Source organism: Bos indicus, chromosome 22, assembly GCF_029378745.1.
Source record: "Bos indicus isolate NIAB-ARS_2022 breed Sahiwal x Tharparkar chromosome 22, NIAB-ARS_B.indTharparkar_mat_pri_1.0, whole genome shotgun sequence".
Taxonomy (NCBI): Eukaryota; Metazoa; Chordata; class Mammalia; order Artiodactyla; family Bovidae; genus Bos; species Bos indicus.
In genome coordinates, this window is record NC_091781.1 from 17,567,936 (window position 1) to 17,589,113 (window position 21,178).

The 21,178-nt window shown below is 40.6% G+C and overlaps 1 protein-coding gene across 4 annotated transcripts in view; it reads left to right on the forward strand.

Moving 5' to 3' along the window:
• The window catches only part of RAD18 (RAD18 E3 ubiquitin protein ligase), a 111,702-nt gene that overhangs the window by 88,810 nt on the left and 1,714 nt on the right, over positions 1-21,178 (forward strand). For 3 of the 4 annotated variants that reach the window (XM_019985070.2, XM_019985073.2, XM_019985076.2), the window contains one exon: positions 4,978-5,040. The exons of the other annotated variant lie outside the window; for it this stretch is intronic. In XM_019985070.2, the coding sequence (XP_019840629.2) occupies positions 4,978-5,040 (63 nt within the window). The remainder of the gene's footprint in view (positions 1-4,977; positions 5,041-21,178) is intronic. 4 annotated transcript variants of the gene reach the window in all.

The window sequence follows — 21,178 nt, forward strand, 5'->3', positions numbered from 1 at the left end:
CTTCATTTTATCTTTTTCTAGATCTAGTGGAGAGCATGAAAACATCCCTCTTTTCTCTTTAATTTATCTGAACCTTTGTCCACCTGTCAGTTGGAGAGAAATCTATGGTTCTAATATGAATTAAAGCTAATTATATAATCTAGTCATCACAATGATTTGTAGAAGTAGTAATAGTTGCTAACAAAATGGTAGTTTTTGGTTTTGTCACTGAGTGATTTTTTTTCAACCTAGAATGTTTACTATTCTAATATTGTCAGCCAACTGCTAAAATATTCAGCACATAAGCCGTTGCTTACCCTACAGAACAGATTATTTGAAAAGGGGGTCTGAGAAAGGATTCATAGAGCTGGTAGTATTTATTTAAGTTCTCTTGTCTGGTGGGCTTTTATGCTGTTCGTTGGTCCTCCAGTGATTGGCCCTTAAAGAGGTTTTTGTTTTTGTTTTAGTTGAATGTACTCAACCATTGCCAAATTAATGCCACAATTATAAGCAGAGACTAGGAGCGGGAGGCGGGAATTGAGGGAGAGCAACTATTAGATAATAGAAAAATTCCACTTGTAATTAATCTTTAATCCACAGGACTTTTATAGCAGATGTTTGCATTTTATCTACCCCACAGTACCTTGTGTACCTGCCATGGTGGATAAACATCAACTTTTGATGAATTTGCACCCTGATGTCATAGAAACAGTAAAAATCAAAGATTAAAAAAAAACAAAACAAAGATTAAAACAGCACATGGTTATCTGGTCTCCTAGGGCAAATTGAAGCATGGTGCTGAGGCAGTTATTTACGTAATTCAGACCCACATCTGGTTTATGAAAATGGATGCAGTATTTATTGAACACTTACTATGTGCCAAGCTGTATACTGAACATTCTATGTATTAATCTTTATAATATTTTAATCTTTATAGTATTCCTGTGATTGATTAATCTTTATAGTACTGATTAATCTTTATAATATTCCTGTGAACTATATATGGGCTTCCCTGGTGGCTCAGTTGGTAAAGAATCTGCCTGCAATGAAGGAGACCTGAGTTCAGTCCCTGGGTTAGGAAGATCCCCTGAAGAAGGGAATGGAAATCAACTCCAGTATTCTTGCCTGGAGAATTCCTTGGACAGAGGAGCCTGGTGGGCTGTATTTCAAGGGGTCGCAAAGAGTTGAAACTATATATTTTTTGATCCTGACTTTAGAGACCAGGATAATGAGGAAAGATTAAGTAACTTGCCCAGGATTACAAGCTAAGTGACAGAAATAGGACTGAAACCTTAACTTTGTCTAATACGTAAATCTGTGACTTTTTTTATTCTGTGTAGTATGACCAGTCATACTTTTGCCAGAGGTATTTGGTATGTCACTTTTCAGCTTTGGTGTAAAATCTTCACTGGTAGAATGAGATAAGATGCTGCAAGAAAAATAAGCAAAGAAATTATTTCCTTCACCTGGTAAGATGTTATGCCACTACTTTTGATCAGAGAATGACAAGAATAAATTATAGGAAGACCAACTAGGACAAAGATCAACCACCAGCCAGCAAACAAAAAATAGCTAAGCTTACACTTTAGAAAGTTTGAGCTGAAAATGAAGTCTAAAGAAAAATTATGAAAAATTAAGTGTGGGTGTTTCAAATAGATCTACTAGGCTCTTCCCAAATAGGGGGTGGGAGTCCATAGAATTCAGGATTCATATTTTTTGCCTGTGAATGTTTGTCTATGTATTAGTTTGTATAATCATATCCACTCTAGCCTTGTCTGGATGGTGACATCAGAGAGTGTGATTTGAATACCCTTCCACAGTGAGCTGTAACTTTCAAGTTCCAGACTCCACATTCATCTGGCTTCTTAAATCATGATCTATTGGACTGTTTAAAATTCAAATTGTAGGGAATCTGAAGTTTACTCTGAAAAAATTTCTTGTCTAAAAATTAAGAACTACAGCTTTGTAGGCTTGTGCATGCCCTGACTCTTGGTATACCAGAGTGAGTAGTTATTTTCTCTTATGGAGGGTTGTTTAGATATCTTGAAAGTACGTGAAAGGAATTTTTGATCTTCAAGCCATATTAAAATGACTAAGATTTCAAAGGTACTAATTACTACTCTCCACAAGGAGGAGATCTGGAAGTGGTCATTTTAGTAACACTGCCTGTTTTACCCAGTAGTCTCTTTGTAAAATCCTGTTTGTGAAACTTTGTGTTTAATTTCAGGAATGTGGCTTTTGAGTAGAACATAATAACTACATTACCTTAAGGGGCTTCCCAGGTGGCACAGTGGTAAAGAATCCACCTGCCAATGCTAGGAAATATGGGTTCAATACCTGGGTCAGGAACATTGCCTGGAGTAGGAAATGGCAACCCATTACAGTATTCTTGCCTGAAAAATTCCATGGACAGAAGAGCCTGGTGGGCTGTAGTACATGGGGTTGCAAAGAGTTGGACAGGAGTGAATGACTGAGTGAGTGAATGAGGAGTGAATGACTGAACTGAACTGAATGAGCATGCATGCACATTTTCTTCAAAAGGAATGGACATTTCTGTCTGGTATTGTATTAGTCAGCATCAACTCACAGTTTCTTAGTAGTGGTGACTTGACTTGAAGCAGCAGATACAGCAAAATATGCTGAAACTTCATTTTACGTAAAAGTCAGACCTCCCAAATTTTGTATCATTCAGTTTAGTGATTTGGCTATTATCAGGTTAGTGACAAGCTGGAATAGAAGGAAAGGTATGAGAATTGAGGGATTCAAGGAGCCGTGCATGACGTTGGTCGGTAGTCATAAAGTAGGAGAGGAAAAAGAGATTGTAGAGCACTTCTGAGATGTGTGTTTTGTATGCCTCCTCCACCATCTGTTCTCACTGAGGTAGTGTAGCAAAAACCTATTAGGTTTGTGTCATTAATACACTGCAGATATTTTCCTTCAACAAATCAGTTATGCTGGTAATTTGAAAGCCCAGAAGTAAATTGATCACAAACTAGTATGTTATTTGACTGGCTTGGCCATCCTGCTTACTTAGCTGGAATAGTGGGGATGCTTTGTAATCTTCCTGTTAAAAAAAAATTGTATGTGTGTATTGGGAAGAGGATGTCAGCAAGTAGCCGACTTTACTGTTTTTCTAGTGATGTGACACCTACAAGGACCCACAGCTGTATGACCACCCCTTTCCCCCATTTCCTCGGGCTCGTGAGTTCTCAGTAGGAGCAATTTTGCCACCTAGTGGGTGGGAATTGGTTGGGGGATAGTGCTCGGTGACAAATGACAGTCAGGGGCGCCCTGTGTGTAGCTCCTTGAGTGTCTTCTGAATTGGGGAAACCCCTTGAGTAAAATATTTGGTACAGAGCTGTGTTTATTGACTGTTGCCCTTTTTTTTTTTCGTTCAGGAGTCATAGGCAAACACTGCTTCAAAGCAGTTTGTCAGAAGTGGTTGAGACTGATTCATTGGCACTTTAAATCTTCATAAGTTTAAACTTTTTGTTATCTGTGAGAATATCACTAGAAATAAGACTGGCACTGTTGTGTTCCACACCTGTTGTGTCTTACCTGAGAGAGAGTTATTCCTTTGTTTGAACCTTCTCTACCCTGAGGATTGTGATGACTATTTCTAATTTGTCTCATACAATTCCCATGACATTCTGTGTCTTGGATGTCTAAAGAAATGCTTTTTTTATATTCATGTACATCTTATATATATTTGGTAGGCTTAAAGCCTCAAAGCATTTTTCTTTTAAAGAAATAATACATGCCCTCTCTACTCTATTGATTCGGCCTCTCTGCACAGATCAAAGATTACACAGCACTTTAGGTTGCGTTATAACAAATTACAGTATAAGTACAGTTCAAATTAATTATACTTTATTTGATTACTTAAGTATAGTTCAAATTAATTACATTGTACTTTATTTGGTTACAAAGGGACTAACAGCCACTAAGGAACTTAATATCTCTTCTGAATTTCATCATTAAAATACAATTTTTAAAACATACTTTGATCTTTGGTTACCATAAATTGAAATTGAAAAGGATCATGATTATATTCCATTTGAATTCAGGTTTTTTATTAAGGGATTTATTTAAGCTTTAGTGATTATTTTCATTATTATTACTAATTAAGTTTTTTTTAACACAGCTTCATTGATTTGATGTATAATAAACTGCAAATATTTACTTATTTTATTTGTTTGTTAACTTTTTATTTTTTATTGGGATATAGCCTATTAACAAGCAATGTTGTGATAGTTTCAGGTAAATGGCAAGGGACTCAACCATACAAATATGTGTACCCCAAACTTCTCTTTCATCCAGACTGCCTCATAACATTGAACAGAGTTCCATGTGCTGTACAGTAGGTCCTTGCTGGTTATCCATTTTAAATATAGCAGTGTGTACATGTCCATCCCAAACTCCATAATTATCCCTTTCCCCCATCCTTCTCCCCAGCAACCATAAGCTCCTTTCTGAAGTCTCTAAATATGTTTCTGTTTTGTAAGTAAGTTCATTTATATCATTCCCTTTTAGATTCCACATATAAGGGACGTCATACGGTGTTTCCTCTCTGTCTGACTTATTTTTCTCAGTATGACACTCTCTAGATCCATCCATGTTGCTACAAATGGCATGGTTTCATTCTTTTTAGTAGCTAAGTAATATTCCATTGTATATATGTACCACATCTTCTTTATACATTCTTCTGTCAATAGACATTTTAAACTGCAAATATTTAAAGCACACAATTTGATGAGTTTGTCACATATGTACTGTGATGTCATCTACTCAAGGAAGATGATGATGACCTGTCCATCATTTTCAAAGTTTTCTCGTGCCGTTTTGTAGTCCCTCCTTGCCCATCCCCGCAGAAACCACTGGTCTGCTGATTTGCTTTCTGTCGCCTTAGATTAGGTTGCATTTTTTAGAATTTTATATAAATGGAAGCACAGTCTTTTTGTTTTTTATCAGGCAGTATTGACTTACATATCCTTTTAGTTCCAGTTCAGACATCATAAGAGATCTTCTAGAAGAAGAAGAAGCCTGGGAAGCATCACATAAGTGAGTTCTTGTCATCACTAAATAGTCATGTACTTTAACCTGATAAATTATGGTTCTATACAATTGATTTGCAAACCAAAGAATATTTGTGCTTACTGACTTAAGAAAGTAATAATTCATGCATCTCAAGATAAAGATTTCTGGTTCACTACTTATTTCTGTATATTTCTGCTTCTAGCTTAATAACTCTGGTTACTTGTCAGAAGTTTTTCTTCTAAAGATAAATTGTTCCAGTGGGCAACTTATAGTCGGGATTTAACAGTCAGGCCTTAAGCACTGGCTTAGAGTCTTTAGAAAACTTCTAATCCTTCCCTAAATGTTACTAGTCATAAGATTGTAGTTTATCCAGGCAGATTTGTTTCACTGCAGTTTCAGGAAGATCACACACCTCAAGTGGGCCCTCACAACTGCCTAGCACTTTTACTGTTTCTGTGATTATTTCTTTGTCTTGTTCTTCACAGAGATTATTTGTACCCTTCTCAATTCTCAGTGGCTCAAGCCTAGCTGAAGACCTTGTCTTTTCTTTTGTAGAGAAAATAGAAGCTGTTATGTGGGAATCCTCACCCTTCCAACATCGAATGTATAAATCTGCCTGGTTTTGTACATATTTTATTCCTCCTTTTATAGTTCCTTCCTTTTATAATAAAGGGTTTTCCCTGTATTATAGAGTCCAGTTTTTCCTACCTCATTCCTGCCCTCTTATCAGGAAAATTACCTCTTCTCTCTGTTCTTGTTGAAATACTTCTGCTTCTCCTCTCTCTCTCTCTCTCGCACTGTTTTTTGTTTGTTTTTTTTATTTTTTAATTTAATATATTTTTGGCTGCACTGGGTCTTCGTTGCTGTGTGCGAGCTTTCTCTAGTTGCAGCAAGCAGGGGCTCCTCTTCATTGCAGTGCTTGGGCTTCTCATTGTGGTGGCTTCTCTTGTTGCAGAGCACAGTCACTAGGCACACAGGCTTCATTCCTCCACAGCATATGGGAATCTTCTCAGACCAGGAATCGAACCTGTATCCCCTGCATTGGCAGGCAGATTTTTTTCTTTTCTTTTTTTTTTTTTAACATTCTAAAAGAACTGATATTTTATTACAGAACCTAATTGAAACTATTGTTGGTATTTCAATATATTCCTGAAGAAATGTTGGAATTGGAATAGCATTTATAATTCACTTTATGGCTGTGAAAAGGCAGTCATCTTCCACTTAAAACTGTAACCAACGATGAAATATATTTCAAGAATATAAACATTTGGTCTAACAATCTTTTAATATTGGTTAAAAACAGACTTTTGCTGATGGAAATAACTTTAATCCAATGTGCAAAAGAAGTACAGTTTGTACTTAAGATACGTAAGACCAATGCTTCTGTACTGTTTACACACCTAAAAGATCTTAAACGTATTGATTTCAGGAAGAACACTGCTACTATGGATAATTACGTGCTACTGAGAGACCAAAAGCTTGATGACACTCTTTAAATTACACAAATGTATCTGAAGAGGCACACCTATTCTTGTCCTAATCTTGATCTACACAAAAATCCAATTTCAAAATCATTTGGGAATTATTTTATTCTAGGAAATCTTGAAATTGTTGCAAGTTTACAAACCTTGTCTCTGAGAGCCAGATGCCTACATTTCCTTTTCTAACCCTGTCACCACTGGTCCAGCCCACAAATCCCATTGGCTATAGAGTAGCAACAGCCAAAATAAGAGGAGTGAAAAAACTCAGCCTTCAGGCCGTCAACACGGCAGGTGGATTCTTATCCACTGCTCCAGCAGGGAAGTCCTCTCATTGGGTTTTCAGCAAGCCTGAATCGTTCCCAACTTGAAACCAACCAACTAAACACTTAGCTTCCCCTCTCACTTAGTTTCCTCCTGCAACTGCTCTTGTGTCTCTCCTGCCTTTCTCAGTAGGCAGCCTCTACTTGCACTTTGCATTCCTCATCTCTCGCTTACTCGTCAGCATCCTCAGCCAGGCCTAACAGTTCTTCTGAAATAGCCCCTTTTTTTTTTTTTTTTTTTAAACTTAGGTGGCGCTAGGCCACTTCGCAACGCGTCCCCACAGGTCAGGCTGGCAGATGGGTTCTCAGCTCTCGCTACACGCTCTCCATCCTGGCCCCTAAGCTCCACAGTACGCGGATGGCGGCCTGAAATAGCCTTTACTGAAGTCATTGAAGACCATGTTATACGGTGCTGTGCTTAGTCACCTGGTTGTGTCCTACTCTTTAAGACCCCATGGACTGTAGCCTGCCTGGCTCCTCTGTCTCTGGGATTCTCCAGGCAAGAATACTAGAGTGGGTTGCCGTGCCTTCCTCCAGGGGATCTTTCCAGCCCAGGGATCAAACCCAGGTGGCCAAGTCCAAAGAACAACTTGTTAGGCCACATCTCCTTTGACTTCTCAGTGGAATCTGATGTTCTTGATGTCTTCATGTTTCTGAAAGCCTCTCTGGGGCTGAAAGAGGTAAATCTCTACCCTAAGGTCAGTTAATAATAAGTGATAAGTGGTAGAACTGAGATTTCAATCTAGTATGTCAAAATTCAGCTCTTTTGACCATTAAGCTAAATTGTCTGTCCCAAGAATGAGGCTTACTGTGCTGACATTTTGTAGTATTATAGCTGAATCACTAGGAGAATGGAAAAGGTATTTGGTGGCTCAGACACTAGTGTCTTATGAGTGTTTGAGATTGTGGCTGCCTTATTTTCACCTGAGCATTTCTGAACTTTGAATTCTGGGAGGAGAGACCACTCATTAGCTAACTACTTCCTCTTGTGCCATGAATCATCCTGTTAATGCTAAACTAAACCCTCACATCAATGGCTGTGACAAGCTTAAACCCAGAATTCCTGAGTCCAAGCCCATTTTTGTCAATGATGACCAACCTCTTAAAGTCATTACTATGAGAAAGCACTTAGAAAACAAATCCCATCATTGATCCTCACAGATAGTCACTGTTAAATCTGGAAGGATGTGAGTGTTCATCTAGTCCAGTCCCTTCATTTTATAGGGAAGGACACTGAGCTCCAGAGAGGTAAGTTTGACAAGGTTAAGGTTCACAGCTAGTTAGTGACGCTGCTGGGGTAGGAATCCAGGCTTCCTGGTTTCAGCTGGATATGGAGCCGTTTGAACCAGCTTATGCCACAGTGCAGCTTTAGAAACAGAATCAGGAAGGCGGTTCTAAGATGGTGGAGGAATAGGACAGGGAGATCACTTTCTCCCCCGACAAATTCATCAAAAGAACATTTGAACGCTGAGTAAATTCCACAAAACAACTTCTGAATGCCGGCAGAGGACATCAGGCACCCAGAAAAGCAGCCCATTGTCTTCGAAAGGAGGTAGGAAAAAATATAAAAGACAAAAAGAGAGACAAAAGAGGTAGGGACAGAGCTCCGTTCCGGGAAGGGAGTCTTTAAAAAGAGAGACGTTTCCAAACACCAGGAAACACTCTCACTGCTGAGTCTGTGGCAAGCCTTGGAACCGCAGAGGGCAACATAACCAGGAGGAAAAATAAATAATTAAACCCCACAGATTACGTGCCCAGTGGTAACTCCCCCAGCGGAGAAGCAGTGCAGATGTCTGCATCTGCCACTAGCAAGCAGGGGCTGGGCAGGGAGGCACGGGTTGCATTGCTTAGAGTAAGGACTGGGCCTGAATGCCCTGAAGGCAATCTGAGGGAACTAACTTGGGCTAGCAAATCAGACTGTGGGATAGCTACCACGTGAAAAGCCCTAACCTAAGACACCGTCAGGCCCACTCACAGAACAACGACTGAGCAGAGCTAGCAGGCTGCAGACCAACCCCCTCTGGTGACAGGCAGCCAGAGCCGGAAGGGGGCAATCGCGGCCCCAGAGAGGCATTATCTACCAAACTGCAAGCAGGCTTCGTTGCTAAGACTTCTTGGGATTCTGGACAGCCAACATCCACCTGAGAAGGTGTGCCGGTTGTACACCCAGAAAACCGAGCAGCAGGGACAGGAGAGGCGATAAGTCACAGCAACCACGCTCGCCAAACACCTGGTCACCTGAGCTGCTTGGACCTGGGAAGGGCACAAAACGCAGGCCCAACTGAGTCTGCGCCTCTGAGGACTACCTGAGTACCTGAACCTGAGCAGCTTAGACCTGGGAAGTGCATACAACGCAGGGCCGGCCTCAGACAGTTCCCAACAGAGCAACCTAGAGCCTAAGCAGTGTTGACAGGGAAAGCACACACACTGTGAGTGGGGGCAAACCCAGTGTGACCGAGACACTGCGAACACACTCCAGTGTTATTTGTTTGCAGTGTCCCTCCCTCCCCACAGCACGACTCAACAAGTGAGCCTAAAAAAGGGTCCACCACCGCCCCCTTGTGTCAGGGTGGAAATTAGACACTGAAGAGACCAGCAAACAGAAGCTAAAACAGAAGGAACCGCCCTGGAAGTGACAGGTGCAATAGATTAAAACCCTGTAGTTAGTACCAACTACATAGGAAGGGACCTATAGATCTTGAGAAATATAAGCCGGATCAAGGAACTATCTGAAAATGAACTGACCCCACACTGCCCACAACATCACCAGAGAAAGTCCTAGATATATTTTTACTATTTTTACTATCATTCTTTATTTTTTTAAATTAAAAAAAATTTTTAAGCCCTCTATTGCTCCTTTAATTTTCATTTTTATAACCTACTATTACTTTGCAACAAAAAAAGAGAGACCCTATTTTTTAAAGCAAACTTCATATATATATATATATATATAATAATTTTTGTGACTTTTTTTTCTTTAATATTGTATTTTTGAAAATCCAACCTCTACTCTAGATTTTTAATCTTTGCTTTTTGGTAGTTGTTATCAATTTTGTACATTTAAGAACCCAATCTTCAGTACCCATTTTTACTTGGGAGCGAGATTACTGTCTTGACTGCTCTCTCCCCCTTTGGACTCTCCTTTTTCTCCACCAGGTCGCCTCTATCTCCTCCCTCCCCCTTCTCTTCTCTACCCAACTCTGTGAATCTCTTGTGTGTTCTGGGCTGTGCAGAACACTTAGGGAACTGATTACTGGCTGGATCTGTCTCTATCCTTTTGATTCCCCCCTTTATCTTCCTGGCCACCTCTGTTTCCTCCTCCCTCTTCTCTTCTCTGTGTAACTCCGTGAACATCTCTGAGCGATCCAGACTGTGGAGCGCACATAAGGAAGTGATTACTGGCTAGCTTGCTCTCTCTTTTGATTCCACCTCATCTAACTTGGGTCACCTCTATCTCCCTCCTCCCTCTTCTCTTCTCCATGTAATTCTGTGAACCTCTCTGGGTGTCCCCTCACTGTGGAGAAACTTTTCATCTTTCAGTTCAGTTCAGTTCAGTCGCTCAGTCCTGTCCGACTCTTTGCGACCCCTTGAATCACAGCACGCCAGGCCTCCCTGTTCATCACCAACTCCCGGAGTTCACCCAGACTCACGTCCATTGAGTCAGTGATGCCATCCAGCCATCTCATCCTCTGTCGTCCCCTTCTCCTGACCCCAATCCCTCCCAGCATCAGAGTCTTTTCCAATGAGTCAACTCTTCACATCAGGTGGCCAAAGTACTGGAGTTTCAGCTTTAGCATCATTCCTTCCAAAGAAATCCCAGGGCTGATCTCCTTCAGAATGGACTGGTTGGATCTCCTTGCAGTCCAAGGGACGCTCAAGAGTCTTCTCCAACACCACAGTTCAAAAGCATCAATTCTTCGGCGCTCAGCCTTCTTCACAATCCAACTCTCACATCCATACATGACCATAGGAAAAACCATAGCTTTGACTAGACGAACCTTTGTTGGCAAAGTAATGTCTCTGCTTTTCAATATGGTATCTAGGTTGGTCATAACTTTCCTTCCAAGGAGTAAGCGTCTTTTAATTTCACGGCTGCAGTCACCATCTGCAGTGATTTTGGAGCCCCCCAAATTAAAGTCTGACACTGTTTCCACTCTTTCCCCATCTATTTCCCATGAAGTGATGGGATCAGATGCCATGATCTTCATTTTCTGAATGTTGAGCTTCAAGCCAACTTTTTCACTCTCCACTTTCACTTTCATCAAGAAGCTTTTTAGTTCCTCTTCACTTTCTGCCATAAGGGTGGTGTCATCTGCGTATCTGAGGTTATTGATATTTCTCCCAGCAATCTTGATTCCAGCTTGTGTTTCTTCCAGCCCAGCATTTGTCATGATGATGTACTCTGCATATAAGTTAAATAAGCAGGGTGACAATATACAGCCTTGACGTACTCCTTTTCCTATTTGGAACCAGTCTGTTGTTCCATGTCCAGTTCTAATTGCCGCTTCCTGACCTGCATACAAATTTCTCAAGAGGCAGATCAGGTGGTCTGGTATTCCCATCTCTTGAAGAATTTTCCACAGTTTATTGTGATCCACACAGTCAAAGGCTTTGGCATAGTCAATAAAGCAGAAATAGATGTTTTTCTGGAACTCTCTTGCTTTTTCCATGATCCAGCGGATGTTGGTGATTTGATCTCTGGTTCCTCTGCCTTTTCTAAAACCAACTGAAACATGTATACTATCATGTATGAAATGAGTCGCCAGTCCAGGTTCGATGCATGATACTGGATGCTTGGGGCTGGTGCACTGGGATGACCCAGAGGGATGATATGGGGAGGGGGGAGGGAGGAGGGAGGAGGGTTCAGGATAGGGAACACATGTATACCTGTGGCGGATTCATTTTGATATTTGGCAAAACCAATACAATATTGTAAAGTTTAAAATAAAAAAAAAATAAAACCAACTTGAACATCAGGAAGTTCACGGTTCACATATTGCTGAAGCCTGGCTTGGAGACTTTTGAGCATTGCTTTACTAGCCTGTGAGATAAGTGCAATTATGTGGTAGTTTGAGCATTCTTTGGCATTGCCTTTCTTTGGGATTGGAATGAAAACTGACCTTTCCAGTCCTGTGGCCACTGCTGAGTTTTCCAAATTTGCTGGCATATTGAGTGCAGTACTTTCACAGCATCATCTTTCAGGATTTGAAAGAGCTCAACTGGAATTCCATCACCTCCACTAGCTTTGTTCGTAGTGATGTTTTCTAAGGCCCACTTGACTTCACATTCCAGGATGTCTGGCTCTAGGTCAGTGATCACACCATCGTGATAACCTAGATGTTTTATCAACAGTGCTGTATAGATGGAGAAGTCTTGAGGCTACTGTAAAAATAAGACTGAAAACCAGAAGCAGGAGGCTTAAGTCCAAATCCTGAGAACATCAGAGAACTCCTAACTCCAGGGAACATTAATCGACAGGAGCTCATCAAACGCCTCCATACATACACTGAAACCAAGCACCACACAAGGGCCAACAAGTTCCAGAGCAAGATATACCACACAAATTCTCCAGCAACACAGGAACACAACCCTGAGTTTCAATATACAGGCTGCCCAAAGTCACTCCAAACCCATTGACATCTCATAACTCATTACTGGATACTTCATTTTACTCCAGAGAGAAGAAATTCAGCTCCACCCACCAGAACACCAACATAAGCTTCCCTAACCAGGAAACCTTGACAAGCCACCCATACAACCCCACCCACAACAAGGAAACTCCACAATAAAGAGAACTCCACAAACTGCCAGAATACAGAAAGGCCACCCCAAACACAGTAATATAAACAAAATGAAGAGACAGAGGAATACCCAGCAGGTAAAGGAACAGGATAAATGCCCACCAAACCAAACAAAAGAGGAGGAGATAGTGAATCTACCTGATAAAGAATTCCAAATAATGATAGTGGAAATGATCCAAAGTCTTGAAAACAAAATGGAATCACAGATAAATAGCCTAGAGACAAGGATTGAGAAGATGCAAGAAAGGTTTAACAAGGACCTAGAAGAAATAAAAAAGAGTCAGTATATAATGAATAATGCAATAAATGAGATCAAAAACACTCTGGAGGGAACAAATAGTAGAATAAGATAGGATCAGTGAGGCAGAAGATAGGATTAGTGAGGTAGAAGATAGAAGGGTAGAAATAAATGAATCAGAGAGGAAAAAAGAAAAAAGAAATGAGGACAATCTCAGAGACCTCTGGGACAATGTTAAACGCCCCAACATTCAAATCATCAGAGTCCCAGAAGAAGAAGACAAAAAGAAAGGCCGTGAGAAAATACTTGAGGAGATAATAGTTGAAAATTTCCTTAAAATGGGCAAGGAAATAATCACCCAAGTCCAAGAAACCCAGAGAGTCCCAAACAGGATAAACCCAAGGCAAAACACCCCAAGACACATGGTAATCAAATTAACAAAGATCAAACACAAAGAACAAATATTAACAGCAGCAAGGAAAAAACAACAAATAACACACAAGGGGATTCCCATAAGGATAACAGCTGATCTTTCAATAGAAACTCTTTGGGCCAGAAGGGAATGGCAGGACATACTTAAAGTGATGAAAGAAAATAACCTACAGCCCAGATTACTGTACCCAGCAAGGATCTCATTCAAATATGAAGGAGAAATCAAAAGCTTTACAGACAAGCAAAAGCTGAGAGAATTCAGCACCACCAAACCAGCTTTCCAACAAATGCTAAAGGATCTTCTCTAGACAGGAAACACAAAAAAAGGTGTATAAACTCGAACCCAAAACAATAAAGTAAATGGCACTGAGATCATACTTATCAATAATTACCTTAAATGTAAATGGGTTGAATGCCCAACCAAAAGACAAAGACTGGCTGAATGGGTACAAAAACAAGACCCCTATATATGTTGTCTACAAGAGACCCACCTCAAAACAAGGGGCACATACAGAGTGAAAGTGAAGGGCTGGAAAAAGATATTCCACGCAAATAGAGACCAAAAGAAAGCAGAAGTAGCAATACTCATATCAGATAAAATAGACTTTAAAACAAAGCCTGTGAAAAGAGACAAAGAAGGACATTACATAATGATCAAAGGCTCAATCCAAGAAGATATAACAATTATAAATATATATGCATCCAACCTAGGAGCACCACAATATGCAAGGCAAATGCTAACAAGTATGAAAGGAGAAATTAACAATAACACAATAATAGTGGGAGACTTTAATACCCCACTCACACCTATGGATAGATCAACCAAACAGAAAATTAACAAGGAAACACAAACTTTAAATGATACAATAGACCAGTTAGACCTAATTGATATCTATAGGACATTTCACCCCAAAACAATGAATTTCACCTTTTTCTCAAGTGCATACGGGACCTTCTCCAGGATAGATCACATCCTGGGCCATAAATCTAGCCTTGGTAAATTCAAAAAAATTGAAATCATTCCAAGCATCTTTTCTGACCACAATGCAGTAAGATGAGATCTCATTTACGGGAGAAAAACTATTAAAAATTCCAACACCTGAAGGATGAACAACACACCGCTGAATAAACAACAAATCACAGAAGAAATCAAAAAAGAAATCAAAATATGCATAGAAATGAATGAAAATGAAAACACAACAACCCCAAACCTGTGGGACACTGTAAAAGCATTGCTAAGGGGAAGGTTCATAGGAATACAGGCATACCTCAAGAAACAAGAAAAAAGTCAAATAAATAACCTAACTCTACACCTAAAGCAACTAGAAAAGGAAGAAATGAAGAACCCCAGGGTTAGTAGAAGTAAAGAACTCTTAAAAATTAGAACAGAAATAAATGCAAAAAGAAACAAAAGAGACCATAGCAAAAATCAACAAAGCCAAAAGCTGGTTCTTTGAGAGGATAAATAAAATTGACAAACCATTAGCCAGATTCATCAAGAAACAAAGGGAGAAAAATCAAATCAATAAAATTAGAAATGAAAATGGAGAGATCACAACAGACAACACAGAAATACAAAGGATCATAAAGAGACTACTATCAGCAATTATATGCCAATAAAATGGACAACTTGGAAGAAATGGACAAATTCTTAGAAAAGTGCAACTTTCCAAAACTCAACCAGGAAGAAATAGAAAATCTTAACAGACCCATCACAAGCACGGAAATTGAAACTGTAATCAGAAATCTTCCAGCAAACAAAAGCCCAGGTCCAGATGGCTTCACAGCTGAATTCTACCAAAAATTTAGAGAAGAGCTAACACCTATCCTACTCAAACTATTCCAGAAAATTACAGAGGAAGGTAAACTTCCAAACTCATTCTATGAGGCCGCCATCACCCTAATACCAAAACCTGACAAAGACGCCACAAAAAAAGAAAACTACAGGCCAATATCACTGATGAACATGGATGCAAAAATCCTTAACAAAATTCGGCAATCAGAATCCAACAACACATTAAAAAGATCATACATCATGACCAAATGGGCTTTATCCCAGGGATGCAAGGATTCTTCACTATCCGCAAATCAATCAGTGTAATACACCACATTAACAAAAATAAAAGCCATATGATTATCTCAATAGATGCAGAGAAAGCCTTTGACAAAATTCAACATCCATTTATGGTAAAAACTCTCCAGAAAGCAGGAATAGAAGGAATATACTTCAACATAATAAAAGCTATATATGATAAACCCACAGCAAACATTATCCTCAATGGTGAAAAATTGAAAGCATTTCCCCTAAAGTCAGGAACAAGACAAGGGTGCCCACTTTCACCACTACTATTCAACGTAGTTTTGGAAGTTTTGGCCATAGCAGTCAGAGAAGAAAAAGAAAGAAAAGGAATCCAAATTGGAAAAGAAGTAAAACTCTCACTGTTTGCGGATAACATGATCCTCTACATAGAAAACCCTAAAGACTCCACCAGAAAATTACTAGAGCTAATCAATGGATATAGTAAAGTTGCAGGATATAAAATCAACACACAGAAATCCCTTGCATTCCTATACACTAATAATGAGAAAATAGAGAAATTAAGGAAACAATTCTATTCACCATTGTAACGAAAAGAATAAAATACTTAGGAATATATTTACCTAAAGAAACAAAAGACCTATATATAGAAAACTATAAAACACTGGTGAAAGAAATCAACGAGGACACTAATAGATGGAGAAATATACCGTGTTCATGGATCAGAAGAATCAATATAGTGAAAATGAGCATACTACCCAAAGCAATCTATAGTTTCAGTGCTGCTGCTAAGCCGCTTCAGTCGTGTCCGACTCTCTGCGACCTCAGAGATGGCAGCCTACCAGGCTCTTCTGCCTCTGGGATTCTCTAGGCAAGAACACTGGAGTGGGTTGCCATTTCCTTCTCCAATGCATGAGAGTGAAAAGTGAAAGTGAAGTCACTCAGTAATGTCTGACTCTTCACGATCCCATGGACTGCAGCCCACAAGCCGCCTCCGTCCATGGGATTTTCCAAGCAAGAGTACTGGAGTAGGGTGCCATTGCCATCCCTATCAAGCTACCAACGGTATTCTTCACAGAGCTAGAACAAATAATTTCACAATTTGTATGCAAATACAAAAAACCTCGAATAGCCAAAGCAATCTTGAGAAAGAAGAATGGAACTGGAGGAATCAACCTGCCTGACTTCAGGCTCTACTACAAAAGCCACAGTCATCAAGACAGTATGGTACTGGCACAAAGACAGAAATATAGATCAATGGAACAAAATAGAAAGCCCAGAGATAAATCCACGCACCTATGGACACCTTATCTTTGACAAAGGAGGCAAGAATATACAATAGAGAAAAGACAGTCTCTTTAACAAGTGGTGCTGGGAAAACTGGTCAACCACTTGTAAAAGAATGAAACTAGAACACTTTCTAACACCATACACAAAAATAAACTCAAAATGGATTAAAGATCTAAACGTAAGACCAGAAACTATAAAACTCCTAGAGGAGAACATAGGCAAAACACTCTCCGATATAAATCACAGCAGGCTCCTCTGCCTGCTCCCAGAATATTGGAAATAAAAGCAAAAATAAACAAATGGGACCTAATTAAACTAAAAACTTCTGCACAACAAAGGAAACTATAAGCAAGGTTAAAAGACAGCCTTTAGAATGGGAGAAAATAATAGCAAATGAAGCAACTGCTGCTGCTGCTGCTAAATCGCTTCAGTCGTGTTTGACTCTGTGCGACCCCAGAGACGGCAGCCCACCAGGTTCCCCTGTCCCTGGGATTCTCCAGGCAAGAACACTGGAGTGGGTTGAAGCAACTGACAAAGAATTAATCTCAAAAATATACAAGCAACTCATGCAGCTCAACTCCAGAAAAATTAGCGACCCAATCAAAAAATGGACCAAAGGACTAAACAGACATTTCTCCAAAGAAGACATACAGATGGTAACAAACACATGAAAAGATGCTCAACATCACTCATTATCAGAGAAATGCAAATCAAAACCACAATGAGGTACCATTTCACGCCAGTCAGAATGGCTGCTATCCAAAAGTCTTCAAGCAATAAATGCTGGAGAGGGTGTGGAGAAAAGGCAACCCTCCTACACTGTTGGTGGGAATGCAAACTAGTACAGCCACTATGGAGAATGGTGTGAAGATTCCTTAAAAAACTGGAAATAGAACTGCTTTATGACCCAGCAATCCCACTGCTGGGCATACACACTGAGGAAACCAGAATTGAAAGAGACACGTGTACCCCAATGTTCATCGCAGCACTGTTTATAATAGCCAGGACATGGAAGCAACCTAGATGTCCATGAGCAGACGAATGGATAAGAAAGCTGTGGTACATATACACAATGGAGTATTACTCAGCCATTAAAAAGAATACATTTGAATCAGTTCTAATGAGGTGGATGAAACTGGAGCCTATTGTACAGAGTGAAGTAAGCCAGAAAGAAAAACACCAATACAGTATACTAACGCATATATATGGAATTTAGAAAGATGGTAACAGTAACCCTGTATGTGAGACAGCAAAAGAGACACAGATGTATTGAACAGTCTTTTTGACTCTGTGGGAGAGGGCGAGGGTGGGATGATTTGGGAGAATGACATTGAAACGTGTATAATATCATATGTGAAATGATTCGCCAGTCTAGGTTCATGCATGATACAGGATGCTTGGGGCTGGTGCACTGGGATGACCCAGAGGGATGGTATGGGGAGGGAGATCAGAGGGGGGTTCAGGATGGGGAACACGTGTATACCTGTGGTGGATTCATGTTGATGTATGGCACAACCAATACAATATTGTAAAGTAATTAGCCTCCAATTAAAATAAATTTATATTAAAAAAATAAAAATCAGAATAAAAAAAAAAGAAACAGAATCAGGAAAGGACCTCACGGCTTTATGTCTCAACAAAATAATAGCTCTGCAAATATGCATCTTAAGCTCATTGGCCTTTTCATACTGTTCATGAGATTCAGGAGAGATTAAGAAGAGGTGGCAAGAATACAAAGAAGAACTGTACAAAACAGGTATTAATGACCCAGACAACCACAATGGTTTGGTCACCCACCTAGAGCCAGACATCCTGGAGTGTGAAGTCAAAGGGGCCTTAGGAAGCATCACTATGAACAAAGCTAGTGGAGGTGATGGAATTCCAGCTGAGCTATTTCAAATCCTAAAACAGGATGCTGTTAAAGTGCTGTACTCCATATCCCAGCAAATTTGGAAAATTCAGCAGTGGCCACAGGACTAGAAAAGGTCAGTTTTCATTCTAATCCCAAAGGCAATGACAAAAAATGTTCAAATCACTGTACATCATTTTGCTAAGGTCCGTATAGTCAAAGCTATGGTTTTTCCGGTGGTCATGTACAGATGTGAGAGTTGGACCACAAAGAAGGCTTACTGCCAGAGAATTGACACTTTCAAACTGGTGCTGGAGAAGATTCTTAATAGTCCCTTGGACAGCAAGGAGATCAAACCAGTCAATCCTAAAGGAAATCAGCCCTGAAACTCATTGGAAGGGCTGATGCTGAAACTCCAGTACTTTGGCTACCTGATGCAAAGAGCCGAGTCATTGGAAAATACCCTGATGCTGGGAAAGACTGAGGGCAAGAGGAGAAAGAGGCAACAGAATATGAGATGGTTGGATGGCATCACTGACTCAATGGACATGAATTTGAGCAAGCTCCAGGAGATGATGACGGACAGGGAAGCCTGGCGTGTTCATGCGGTCACAAAGAGTTGGATACGACAGTGACTGAACAATAACAACAAAGCTTATAGGTATTTTGTGGTACCACAAGTGACATATTTGAGATATTAGTCCTAGAACATGCTATTTCAGTCCCAATACATTCTCCTAATTCCATAAATGATTCAGAGGTTCTTTTAGTAACACAGTGCCCCATATAAAGCAGTATTTTCATAAGCAACAAAAAACAAAACCCCACCCAAAACAAAACCCTGCTTTCTGTAGGTTGGTCTCAGCTTCTTATATCTGTGATTATTGGTTCATCTTACAATTTGAGCTACAGGATATATTTACATTGTAGAGGATGAAAATAGGAAGAAAAATGGTCCAGGTAAATCATTTCACATTTCATGTTTCCAGCTTTCAGTTTCCCCATGAAATTGTGGAGGAAATGTTTCTGCCTCCAGGAGTCTGAGCCTCTTCTCTCAGACCTGCTCCCCCTCCCTCAATGAGCAGTGGCGTCAACAGTCTTCCCCACTGATCCAGCCAGAAACCGAAGAATCATTGTCAACTTCTCACTCTCTCTTATGTCTCAGATGCAGTTGATTGCAAAACCCTATGGATAAGTTGTCCTCAGACTTAAATGTACATCAAGATCACTTGGAGGACTTGTTAAAATAGATTATTGGGCTCCACTGAACCCCGAGATTGAGATTTTGGAGATTTGGGCTGGGGTGCAGGAGTTTGCATTTTAACACTCCCTCGGGTTGCTGATGCTGCTTCTGGGGCCCCTCATTGAGGAGCAGGGCTGTGGACGACCCCTGAACTATCTGTCAGCCCCTCTGTGCCACAGTCTGCATAAGACCTTGTTTTCTCTCTGGCTTCCTGCCACAGCTGTCTGGCTGGCTGGCTGTCTCTCGGCTGGCTGTCTCTCTGCCTCTAGTCAGATGCTTCATTCTTCCAGTGAGACCTGAAAGACATCATGTTCTCTGTGGTAGTTTGAAGTCCTGTGGGGACTTGTGAGCTACGGCCCCCGCCTGCCCGCTGGCTCCTGGACTGTCCTTCCCCACCCTTCTTTCCTTGTTACAGCCAAGCTGAGCTACTCATCTTTGCTTCAGAGTCATACTGCCTTATACTGCTGTTGCTTCCACCTTGGTTGCCTTTTCTCCTTTCTTCATCCAGACAGGAGTTGTGGTTCCTTCCTTGATGGCCCTGCTCAGAAGCCCCTGACTGCTCCCCTGATCTTGCAGCACTGTCTGCACTTAAACCCCGACTCGCTTCCTAGAGAGGATGTTCATTAGGCCCCACACCTTGCACAGTGCCTGGGGGAGGGGAGTCTCATGGTGAGCACTCAGTAGGCATATGAGTGATTGAATATGCCAGTCAGCATTCTTTGGATCTGAACACAGTCCCTGGTGGATAAGGATTGCCACTTACAAATCTTTTTTTAACTCTTTATCTCTTTTGCTTTATCTTTTAGTGCCTTAAAAATCTTTTTTTAGGAAATAGATTTTTCTAATATTATAAAATCAGAAAAGGAAGAATCATTTTCTCTATTGGTAATCTGCATTTCATCCTAACCCCATGAGAAGTCAATTGCAGTACACTAATGGTCCCAACATATTTTCTAGGGGAGACTTGATAATTTGGCTGTCTCTTTTTGGAGGAGAGGACTTTATTAATTGTTATTTATTAAGAACTATTATTAATGTGAACACATCTTAAGTGTACAGCTTGATGGATTTTTCCAACTGAATGCACCCAGGGTTAGGGTTAATTTGGTGGGTGCAGTGAATCACGCCCTCTCAGTACTCACACTCTCGAGGCCCACATTGATTCTGGACTTGGTCATGTGATATGAGAAGCTTGGTTAGTGTTTGCACAATGGGGCTTGTCCTTTCAGAATGCTTACTTTTCGGATTCTTCCCCTTGGACTCAGCCCTTCCGCTGTGAGAAGCCCACCCTTGGCATGGGGAGAAGACAATTGGAGGAGAATGGGGAGGGGCAGCCCCTTCACCAGCCAATTTTCAAGTCAGCAGCCAGCACCAGCTTGCCACCGGACGAGTGAGCCTGCCTTGAAGTGAATCCTCCAAACTCAGTTCAGCTGTCTGTTCTGAGCCCTGCCCAGATCTAGAATCATGACC